The following is a 12,395-nucleotide window of genomic DNA, read 5'->3' as shown; positions in this document are numbered from 1 at the left end:
GTTAGTGGCCCTCCAAAGCTCAGCCCTATCTGAGCGAATCTTAACCCTTCCTATTTCTCTAGTTAGAAAGAATTTTAATTTAATTTATCTCCTTGCCAGGGAAGGGAGGGCGTGGAAGTGGCAGAGGGAAGAATTAAAATTAAAAGGCGAGAAGCACTAGAAGAATGCAGAGGCGTGTGGGGTCTCCCAGGAAATGCCTGGGGCTCCTGTGGGGCAGCCGGGAAGCCCTCCTGAGAGACAAGACATCTGCACCAAGTGCTGAGGCTCCAGTAGGAGTCCTTCAGGGGAGAAAGGTGTTTGTGCTCTGGGAGTGACATATGCAAGGTTCAAGATGTCAGGAACGTGCTTTTACAGAAACTAGTGAGGAAGAATGTAGGAGACTGGGCTGGAATGGGAGGGGGTGGCCCTCTGAAGACATGGCGGCCCCAGCTTAGCTTGTGCAAAGAAAAGGGTTGTATTTTATTCTTAAGGAATCAGGGAACCAATGAAAAATATCAAGTAAGAGAGTGGCATTCAGGTTTATGCCTTTCACATATTCTAGGAAGAAAGGAAAGAGAATGATAGGCTGGCAGCACTGGTGAAAATAAATGCGAGGGAGAGGGAAAAAGGCCAGTCCCCATCAGGAAAATCTGCGGAAGAAACCACTGTTAGGAACCCTGGGCAGAGCTGAGCTGTCTGCCTCCGCTAGCGCAGGTGGCAGTGGGATACGCTGGGACCTCGCCTGGTAGGCAAACGGCTGCCACCACCACCGTCAGTGAAGATGAGCAAACCACATTAATATCAGTTTCCTCAAAGCATCACAGAGTTTTTGGAAGGAATTAATTTTTTATTAAATTAAATATTATTAAATTAAGTATTATAATAAATGTATTAAATATTATTTAATAAAATAACATTTTATTACACTTTAAGTGTTATTATAAAAACTTCAAATATTTAAAAATAGAGGAAAATGGTGTCATAAGCCATCATACGTCACCAGGCATTAACAGTTGGTAACTTATGATCAATCTTGCTTCTCTGTACTCCCGCCCTAATTTAAGATTTCTAAAACATATAATTAAATATAACAGTTTAAAATATTGGCCAAAAAAATTTAATATCATTAAATATCCACTTAATGTTTCCATTTTGCCTGATTTTCATATCTGTAGATAGATATAGACAGACAGGTAGATGTGTGACTTTGCCATGACACAGTCTGATTGTAAAAGCTGATCCTTAGGTACAGAAAGGAAGTAGCTCCTTAACCAGGCACATCCCCCTGAGGCCCAAGGAATAAAACAAGAAATGCTCAAAATCTTTACCATGCCCTCTGCAAATACGAAGCAGGTTTTGTATTTGCAGCCCTGACACAGTCAAAACACCCACTGATGCTGAAGGCACCTCAGGACGCCTTTCAGAGCGATGCTTTAGGCACACCCGTTCGCAGATGCATTCCCTTGTCCTAATGTAAAATAGCCAAAATAAATGTATGACAGCGTGACACCCAAGTGTATGCTACCAAAACAACCTACATGGCTTTTGATGTCAGATACAGAGGAGAGATAATCACTCACACCTGTTTTCACATCCATGAGTTCATCAACAGGATGGGCGCTGTAAGTCACAGTCGGTGGAATGATATGTAAGGGACTCTAGATTTCCAGGCCAACCTCTCTAAGCCCCACTTAACGATGTACATAAGTTAAAGTGTGCTCCAACCCCGAGTGAAATCAACTTTCCTATATTGAAAGTTAGCTGGCTGTAAAGCCTGAGAATAGGAATTGCGTGGCCTGATCTCTGTCACTGCACTCCTCCCTAATTGCCTCCTCGGCCGTGTGTTCCTCCCGCTGGTGTGGATGGCTCACTCACAAAATGCTGGGCCAGCATGCAGGGCCTGCCGTGTACCTGGTGACTCTCTCCCGGTTTAAAGCGTAAGTCATTAGGATGCTCCCTGTTAGAATGTGATGTCCTATGAAGGAAATGCTACTTCTCCAAATAATTATGTTCTGCGACATAATGTGCTGATGCCGAGGTTCTGAATTTCTTATTTTATGTCTGAATACATTTGCCTTATTACTTTATGTGTGTGTGTTTTCAAAAAAAAAGAAATTATGACTTTTTGCCATTTATTGCAGATGAGCAAGAAAGTTCCGGGGCGATTATTTACACCGTGGAGCTGAAGCGCTATGGGGGGCCCCTCGGCATCACGATTTCAGGAACTGAGGAGCCGTTCGATCCAATAATCATTTCAAGCCTCACTAAAGGGGGATTAGCTGAAAGGTAACATTCGAAGGAACTGCTCCAGTTACCTGGGTCTGAGACGGGTTTCCTTCCTCACAGCCCTGCCCTCCTCCCTGGCGTGGGTTTTCTGTGGCCTTGTTCAAAGATCGATTTTAGAGCTCGAGAAGTCTTGGGTATTGCTCCGACCTGACTCGGAGGGGCATCTGACCGGCGGTGAAAGGTGCCAGTGGCTTAGCATTGATATCAGTCTCTAGAAATGTATAAATGGGCCACAATTGACTGGAGGTAGATTTATATCCTGTCCGTTTTGAGAGAAGGAGGCTGAAGTTCAGGGAGGTTAAGAGGCTTGTCCAAGTCAATTCAGCGAACGTCCGCTGAGCCTCTCCCCTGACAGGCATGGCCTCAGCTGCTGTTTTTCAGAGGAGGATGGCACAGGCTATATCATCAGAGATTCCTGGAAGCAAAGTGGAACATCTTAATGATACCTTGCAATTTGGAATGTTCCTTTGGCGATCTGTTTTCATGAGCACGCATCCCAACCCCTTGCAAACTGCATCTTTCAGACAGATGCTTTAGGCCAGTGGTCTTCAACCTTTCTAATGCCGCAACCGTTTAATACAGTTCCTCATGTATAGCACATACAATTATGCACAATATGTAATACTTGACAATTACTGACTGTGCTCCTGGTTTATGTATTAGTATACTATTCTTTTTGTTGTTATTTTAGAGTGTACTTTTTCTACTTATATAAAAACTAGAGGCCTGGTGCACAAAATTCATACACTGGGGTGGGGGTCCCTCAGCCCAGCCTTCACCCTCTCTAATCTGAGACCCCTCATGGGATGTCCGACTATCAGTTTAGACCCACAAGGATTGGGCCTAAACCAGCAGTTGGACATCCCTCTCACGATCCAGAACTTCTGGCTCCCAATGCTTGCCTGCCTGCCAGTCTGATCACCCCCTAATCACTCCGCTGCCAGCCTGATCAATACCTAACTGCTCCCTGCAGGTCTGGTCACCCTAACTGCCCTCCCCTTCCAGCCTGGTTGCCCCTAACTGCCCTCCCCTGCTGGTCGTCTTGTGGCAGCCATCTTTGACCACATGGGGGTGGCCATCTTGTGTGAGAGCATGAGAGTCAATTTGCATATTACCTCTTATTATATAGGATGTTTGTTTTAAAACAATATATTGTGTTACGCCAGCAGCGTATTTACTGAGTCTCTTGGTTGCATCCTTTTCTCTTGGCTTTGATTTGATTTTGTGTTGTTTTGTACAGTAACATGCTGAGCAATCTTGTAGTCTAGGAGCAAAAGCCTGCACCATACAGCCTCGGTGTGTGGTAGGCTCCACCATCTAGGTTTGTGTTAAGTACACTCTAGATGTTCCCAAGACAAGGAAATCGCCTAAAGACACATTTCTCAGGACATGTTTCCATTGTTATGTGGTGCATTACTGTACAGCAATTGATTCCCAAAATCAGCCTTTTTCATTTCCTTGGAACTACCAGCAGGGGGCCCAGCCACACCAGAGCCTAGGGTGTGTCCCCATCTCTCTGAACCTCACTTCTAGCTAGCTGGGAGAATGATTGTGTTCAACATTTTAAATCCGTAGGAAAAAGGAATGCCCCATCCTAAACATTGCTACATTCATTGTCCAATCTTGTTTGTCTCCTTGGGATTTTTAAGAGGATTACCAAATGACTCTGCTTTCTTGGAATTTAAAAGGCATACAAGTTCACTTTAACTACTAATTAAAACAATTTTTCTAATTTTACTTGAAACTAAAAAGTAATTCACAACAGATGCAGTTGTCTTGTAACTTTGCCCAGAAGAAGCTAGACGTGGTTTTTAGAGACCCTTGCCAAGTCTTTATTATTATGAATATATAAAGTATGGCCGGGAATTTATATTGAGTAGCATACAGGGATTATTTCTGCTTTCCTATTGCTCCTCGGTGTTTCAGAACCGGCGCGATCCACATCGGAGACCGGATCCTGGCCATCAACAGCAGCAGCTTGAAAGGGAAGCCCCTGAGTGAGGCCATCCACTTGCTGCAAATGGCGGGAGAGACTGTCACCTTGAAAATTAAGAAACAGACAGATGGTGAGTGGGTTGAGAGCCATAGTTAAGAATTTCCAGTGCATTTCCTTCCCAAGAAGAATGGGCAAACATCTGTATGTGCATTTCTAGGAAAGTGACTCTCTAGCCAGAGAGTGTTTATCTTTTTATTTAAATGTATATGACCCTGGCTGACATAGCTCAGTTGATTGGGTGTCATCTGTGCCCCAAATGGTTGCTGGTTGGATTCCTGGTCAGAGCACATGCCCAGATTATGGGCTCAATCCACAGAAAGCAACGAATTGATGATTCGCTTTCATCATTGATGTTTCTCTCTCTCTCTCCCTCTCCCTTCCTCTCTGTGAAATGAATAAAAATATTTTTTAAAAGCAATAAAAAAAGTTTTAAAATTTTTAATTTATTCTGATACTTAAACTTCTTTCCTGTCTTTGAAGCTCAGTCCGCATCAAGTCCCAAGAAATTCCCCATCCCCAGCCACTTGGGTGACCTGGGCGACATGGAGGAGGACTCCTCTCCAGCACAGAAGCCGGGCAAACTCTCCGACATGTACCCGTCCACCGTGCCCAGTGTGGACAGTGCCGTGGACTCATGGGATGGCTCTGGAATCGATGCCAGTTACGGGAATCAAGGTATGTCCTGGGCCTGGGGAAAGAGGCATTGTTGAAGCCCATGTTTCTCAAAGGTCCACCTTCTGCTCCACAAAAAGAACACCTTTCACTTATGTCTGCGTCAGTGTAACCATATTGAACACATGGCTAAGTCGCCCCGCATTTCCTCCTTCTTAATGCTGATAAGCCATGAACATTTATCAAACACTAGCAGGCCCCCCATTAGACCTACCAAGGTTCAAGTGTTCCATCCGGAGCGTGTCCTTCCTGCATCGGTTAATTACGAGGGTAACCCTACAACAGAGTGGTTCACTGAAGACAGCCCTATGGTCTTACCTTATCAGCAAAGACGGATTGGGGTGCGGACAAGGAGCATGAGAGATTAGCCAATGATCTATTTATTCCTGCCTCCTCTGGCTTTTAAAAACAACTTGTAGGCATTTCCCCAACTACTCATTATTAGAGTTGTAATCATAATATATAAAAATATTTAATAGAGTTCTCTTTGCAGACATCATCTTCATGTGAACAAGTCTAACCTACGTTAAAAGTTAAAACACACTAACAGGAAGTAAACACAGAATGTGTTAGACTGAATATAGACTATAAACTGAAAAGCTTCTTTTAAAAACCTGTTTCCCTCCCAATGGTACATAGCATCAAAAGAGAAGTGTATCAAAAAACTCTTTGGACTTCATCTTATCTGAGTCTTACCTTCTCTCTGTTGCCTTGTATAAATTTCGGCTCCGAATCCCCTTTCTGCACTGGGTGTAAGCCACCAGAGGATGAAATACAATAGATGAACAGCTTTGAGAACACACATTTGGGGGTGAGGGTTGCTGTGTGACTTGGTTAACTTTTTGGGAGAGCCTATATCCAGTTTGCTCTCCTTCCAGTTCCCTGGGTTTTCTTCTCGCCACTTGTGTTTGTCTGTGTCACTTTCTGCTAAGTTCCTTGGAGAAAAAGGAAAATAAATATTTCAGAGCTCTCAAGTCGTTGCTTGTTAGAGATGATGTTAGAGTTTGGTGGGAAAACATTTTAAACACCCCAAAATAGATTTGGGAATTTATTTATCTGGCAGTTAATTTTTCTAAGTCATAATGCCTTGAAACAAGTAAGCGATGCCACCAAATAACAGGTATTCTCACTGCCTGAGAGTTCATGGGCCACTAAACATTAACTCTGACAAAGAGCATAAGCCGAGTTGTGTGTCAGCGTGGACTCTGAGATTTATTTATTACTGTGTTTGTTTGTTGATTGCTTATTACTGTGGAGTCTATTTTGTTACACCAAATTTTGTAAGCATGCTGCTAACTTGAATAAATTCCACCCCACAAGGTGGATGTGTAATAATTCAGTTACCCCGTCCCTTTATACTAGTGTTTCCCAAAGCGTGGTACACATACCCCCAGGGGTACGGGAAGAGTTTGGTGGGGGTACGTGTTGCACCAGAGTTTGGTGGGGATATGCACTGCACCGTGCTTAGTTGCGCCTAATTCTACATTCTCATGAGTACGAGGGGTACTCAGCATTACAAAAATTATAGAAGGGGTACACATATGTCAAAAGTTTGGGAAACACTGCTTTACACTGTAGGATCAGCACCACGAACAGCGTACTCAATAAAGGGCTTCATGAAAAATGAAGAATCATTTATTATTTACAAAGCCCTTGGAACATTTGAAATCCTAGACAGGGAATAGTAGTCACAATACTATTAAGTTTGGCATTTACCAATTAGAAATCTTTATGCGGCTGAAGAGAGATTAGAGATAAGTAGGGAAAGTGGCAATCGGAGCAGAATTGAAGTCTTAACAAGGTGATAAGAGTCACCAGACCGTATATTGGTAAAGCACTTTGGTGTTTACAAAGCACTTTCACAAAATTAATCTCAAGTGACTCCCATCACGGACATAGAAGGCAACAGGCGTGTTGCTCACAGGATTTCAGTGTTGGGAGAGAATTTAGAAACCAGCTCTCTGACATCCAGTGCAGCCATTGGTGCATGGCCAGCCTTGCTGCAGGACCACACTGCCTGGGCTGGGGCTGGAGCATCCCAGAGACAGGGGCTCCCTCACTGCTCTGCCTTCTCCATGAACGTAGCTCTGTCTCTGAGTCCTCCGCTGCAATGAGCGAAAATCCATCTGCCGGTAGCTCCCACCTATCGGTGCTAGTTTTGCCCTGGAGGTCATTCAGAACTACACAAAAGCCTCTTCCACTTGACAGCCCTTCAGATTCTCAAACCCAGCTATCATGCCTCTTCCCAGTATTTCTTTCTCTGATCAAAATAGCCCAGTTCCTCTAACTGTTCCTCGAGCAGCTTACTTTTGAGTATCTTTATCATCCTGGGAGCCTCTGGACACGTTCAAATTTAACTCCATTCTTAATAAAGTGTAGCACTCAGAAAGGAAGTCAGGCAGTCATCTGACAGCCTGGAGCAGTTCAAGGCTTTTACCATCATCGCTGCAGACTGTAAAATCTATCAGTGTAGCCTCTCTTGATTTAAGAATTTTGATAGTTACATCCTATCTGTCACTCATTTTGCACTTATTCTTTTCCAGAACTCAAAGTCTGTTTCCTGCCTTTACTTCTGATATTGGGTTAAACCAGTTAACTTTTCTAAAACAAGGCATAGAACCATATTTTCCCCCCTGTTGGCTATCTGTTGTGAGATGTAGATTCTCTCTCCCACCTGTCCCTCCGGTCTCTCAGCTGACACTACCATTTCCTAGGAAGTCTGTACATTCTTGCTGCACCTGTAAGTCTACAGTGGTTGCCTGTGTCCAATAGAATGTTGCACCTCCATTGATTCCTGTGTCTCTGCAGCTGCATCCCTTATTGTCATCTGCTTTTGTCCAAAATGTCACTCTTGCCCCCCATTCATTCATTCAGCAAATAAGAAACGGTGGCACAGTGTAAGGTCAGTATAGGGGGCATACAATGTTGGGCAAAAGAGATGCGGTCCTTGTTCTCATGGAAGAGGTTACCCACCTGAAGGGCCAAGAGAGTGCAAAGCATTATGAAGCCAAAGAAAAGGGGGAAAGGATGGAGAAATCAAAGATGGTAGAGAAAGAAGGAATGTGTTCAAAGTAGTCGCACAATGGGATGACTCTCGATTCTAGAGGGTGGCTAGGATGCAAACTTTTTCTAATCAGCCCCTGGGTCCACTTCTTCCAGGCCCCATGCTCTGTATTCATGCCCTTCTGCCTTATCAAAACCCTTGTCTTATTTATCCCTCCTTCTAACTCTGAGAAAACCTTACAGTTGCTTTCCTTGGATTTAGCAAAGGTCAGTCAATACAAGAGGAGATTTGTTGGTGCCTGGACTCTGTCATTCTCATAGATAGTGAGGGTCTTGTGATGTCGGTAATTCTTGACTCTCAACTCAGGTAGTTACATTTCTGCCTTAACATGTCTTTAGATATTTCTCTTTTCTGAGTTCATTTTTTTCAGCTTTATGGGTGTATAATTGACAAGATTGCATATATTTAAAGTGTGCAATGTGATGATTTTACCTACATATGTATGTATATTGTGAAATGACTACCACCATAGAGTTGATTGGCATATCCATTATCTCACATAGTTACCATTTGTGTGTGTGTGTGTGTGTGTGTGTGTGTGTGTGTGGTTAGAATACCTTAGCAATGGCTTTCTTAGCAAATTTAAAGAATATTACAAAATAGTATCATTAACTATAGTTGCCGTGCTATATATTAAATCCCCAGAATTTATTCATCTTATCCTTAGATTTACATCTCTCTATCTCTCTATTTCTTCCCTTCCCCAGCTTCCAGCAGCCACATTCTCCTCTTTGTTCCTATGTGTTTTACTTCTTCTTTTTTTAATCTATTCATCTGACAAACACTTAGGTTGTTTCCATATCTTAGCTGTTATAAATAATGCTAAAGTGACATGGGAGTGAGTAGAATTTTTCAAGATACCAATTTCATTTATTTTAGATATATATACTCAGAAGTAGGATTGCTGAATCCTCTAGAGGTCATTTTTATCATTTGTATTCTCTCGGGGGGAAAAATTGTTTTTTTCCTGGTTTTCATATATATTTGCATACAATTAAGTAATCTCTTGTTTAAGTATTTTTATATTCTAGGTTTCTAGAATTATATTCTCAATATTGTTCCATATTTGGTATATTTATGTTTTTTTTCACTCTGATTCTATTAGTAATGGTTTATTTTTATTTAGTATTTTCCAAAAAAAACCCTGATTCTTTCATTTACTTATTAGTTCCACTCTGGTTTTTTTAAATAAATTTTTGCTTTTAATTTGATTAACAGGTTTGTGTTCTTAGATTTTTGTCTTTTTATAACTTGAATTGGGTGCATAATTCATTTGTTTCCATGCTTCCTTGTAGTTCTCATAAAAATGGTGATGGCTAATAATAGAAACCAACATGTACAGCTAGAGACCCAACTGTCCTTTAATGTGGCTGGGGGCACAGCATGGTCTACACAGAGAGTAGCACAGACCAGACACTCAGCAGTACTTTCTCCATGTTGGGGAGGGGGGGTGCTTTTTTCTCTCTCCCATTTTTTTCTGGTCTCTACAAGCTTATGTTTCACTCCTTGTATTGCCTTGCCTTGCCTTACCCAATTTTCCTGGCCCTCTTATATCTCTGCTTTGATCTATATATTAGAGAGATGACGGTTTCAGTTTGTATTTTTTAAATTTTGAGATGATATATTTGGTTATATTTATCATTTGCTCCATGGTAGCCATTTTCTCATGAGTATCTTTCATCTGCTATTGCTTTGTTTTTCTGTCCCTTCTCACTCTCTCTCTCTATCTCTCTCTCTCTCTCTATCTCTATCTATCTATCTTTCTACCTCCCCCCCCTCTAATATTAACTTGGTGTACAGATTGCTCACCTTTGAATGAGATGACTTCCTCCTGATTTGAAAATTTGCAAGAGGTTTTAAGACAGAAGCTAGCCCAAGCTGTGCTCCAGGCTAGCAAAACTTACCCTTTTCCCAGTATCTGTGATGAGTGCATTCCTCCTCTGCAGACTGCCAGCAGTGCAGGAGCCCTCTTTGCTAGCCCGCCTCACAGATAGATTGCTTCCTGCAGCCTCTGGCACAGCCTTAGGTGCTGTCTTTCAGCCCAGCTCCCCAGTTTTACCCTCGTGCCATGACACTTCCTGTTCCAGTCGGTGCAGCCCTTAGAGCTCCAAACAAAGCATTTGGTTCCCCATTTGCTTCATTTGGTCCCTGGTTGGGAGGCCTGGGCCTTCTCTGAAACCTCTGGCCATGGTGTCTCCTCTTGGCTTCTTGCCAGAACCCTCCATGCCCTGTTTGACTTTCTCAGAATTTGGTAACATCTCTAGTGTATAATGGTTTGAGATTCTAGTATTGCCAAAGATGGAGTTCACGTTCTTTTTTTTTTTTTTTTTTTTTTTTAATCCCTTTTTTATTTGAGGTGATTTCTGTGAAAAAGGAGAGCAGCTCTGCCATTTTCAAACCAGTCTCATCCACACCCTTACATCGTTCTTGGCAGGAACAATTACAAGTAGTTACACAAACATATGATTTGATTTTTCTCATTTTTAACCATATTGGGTCTTTAGGAAACAATTTGGCAAGGAATTATCTGACTTGCTTTGCTAGACTAAAATTGGCTTCAAAAAATGAAGCAATGGCAGGAGCTACAGTCCTAAATTGTAGAGTTGAAGACTGAATTCCAAAACCATTCTTCAATTTCAAACCTTATGAACATGAGCCTTTGTTTATTTCACTTTCCTAACGTAATACTGAGTGAGAATTAAGAGCTAAATGAAAGATATTAATCTGCACAACACGGTGGCACTGGAAAACAATTGCATAATACTGGAGTGTCAGAATTTTACAAATACCTGACGTATGCTTATCTTAAAAATATTGTGTCATTACCAAGAGTCCATAAACTTTCAGAAGTACATACATTTGTGAAGACCTATTTTCCATTGACTAGAACTTAACATTACTTTCAATGAGAGTAATCTAGACTGAATCTCTTACCTTGTATTAGTGTGCTTGGGCTGCTGTAACAGAATACCACAGACTGAGGGGCGTGTGCAGGAGGCAACCAATGTGTCTCTCTCACATCAATGTGTCTCTCTCACATCAATGTGTCTCTCTCACATCAATGTGTCTCACTCTTTCTCTCTCTCTCTCTCTCTCTCTCTCTCTCTCTCTCTCTCTCTCTCTCTCTCCCTCCCTCCCTCCCTCCCTCCCTCCCTCCCTCCCCTTCTTCCACTTTCTCTAAAAATCAATGGAAAAAAACATCCCCAGGTAAGGATTAACAACAACAATAACAACAAAAATATATGTCAGCTGGGTTGGTTTCTCCTGAGGCACCATCTCTCTCCTTGGTTTCCAAATGGCCATCTTCTCATTGGTCCTCACATGGCCTTTCCTCTGTGTGTGTGCATCCCTGTTGTGCACTACATTTCTTCTTCTTATAAGGACACTGATCAGATTGGACTATGGCCCCACCCTTATGACCTCATTTAACTTAATTATCTTTTTAAAGACTATCTGCAAATAGTCACATTGGGTGTGAAGGCTTCAACAGATGAATTTTGGAGGGATACCATTATTCCATAACATACCTAACATTATGATACAAAGTATAAAACCAGATATGAAAACCTAGATGTGAAAGAAAGGGAAAGGGGGGGGGGGGGGGAGAGAAGGAAAGGAAAGAAAAAAAAGGGAAAAAGGGCAGAAGAAGGGAAGAAAAAAGAAAAAGGTTTTTCATCCTATCTAATAAAGAGGGAATATGCTAATTGACTGCCATGCCCTCAAAGATGGCGGTACCCAGTCCCCTCAGCCCTGCCAGGGTGGCAGGTGTGCAGCACAATCAGGCTCGCCCCCATGCAGGTTCAGCCACTCCTTGCACCTGCCTCCAGAGTCCCCCAGACCCTGCAGCCCCCCAGCTGCTCAGGGCCGGCCCAAGGCACAGGCAAGTCTTGGATGGTGGCTACTCAGCCACCCAAGGCCACCCGAGGCTCAGGTAACCAGGGCTGGCCGAGGCTTGCACTGCTGGCAGTGGCAGCAACAGAGGTGTGATAGGGATGTCGCCTTCCCCTGATTGCCAGGTTGCCTCCTGCCCCTGAGTGCTCCCAGACCATGAGAGGGGGCAGGACAGACTCAGGAACCACCCCCTCCAGTGCATGAATTTTCATGCACCAGGCCTCTAGTTTTAAATAGAAAGACTAATTACCTAGGAAATAAATTTTAGAACTGCTATCTTTCAGTTTACTTCTTTTATCAATTTTGAAGTTAAAATCTAGTTTCCAATGTCATGCTTATATTTTAATTGTATGTATTTGCACCATCATTCAGTTAAAACAAAGTTTTAATTTCTGGCAGTTGATTCTTCCCATAACTGGGCTGCCTCATTTAATTTCTTCTGTGAATTTTAAGTTCAATTCCTGGTGTAAAGGGATATTCCTCAGGGCCTGCTAACTTTTTCTCAAC

At 42.6% G+C, this 12,395-nt stretch overlaps 1 protein-coding gene across 8 annotated transcripts in view; it reads left to right on the top strand.

The window, feature by feature from the left end:
- The window catches only part of GRIP1 (glutamate receptor interacting protein 1), a 658,373-nt gene that overhangs the window by 613,267 nt on the left and 32,711 nt on the right, over positions 1-12,395 (top strand). For all 8 annotated transcript variants that reach the window (XM_036455350.2, XM_036455348.2, XM_036455354.2 and 5 more), the window contains 3 exons: positions 2,121-2,265; positions 4,192-4,331; positions 4,742-4,936. In XM_036455350.2, the coding sequence (XP_036311243.1) occupies positions 2,121-2,265; positions 4,192-4,331; positions 4,742-4,936 (480 nt within the window). The remainder of the gene's footprint in view (positions 1-2,120; positions 2,266-4,191; positions 4,332-4,741; positions 4,937-12,395) is intronic.

Source organism: Pipistrellus kuhlii, unplaced genomic scaffold (assembly GCF_014108245.1).
Source record: "Pipistrellus kuhlii isolate mPipKuh1 unplaced genomic scaffold, mPipKuh1.p scaffold_m20_p_3, whole genome shotgun sequence".
Lineage (NCBI taxonomy): Eukaryota > Metazoa > Chordata > Mammalia > Chiroptera > Vespertilionidae > Pipistrellus > Pipistrellus kuhlii.
This window is presented reverse-complemented; position numbering and strand designations above follow the sequence as displayed.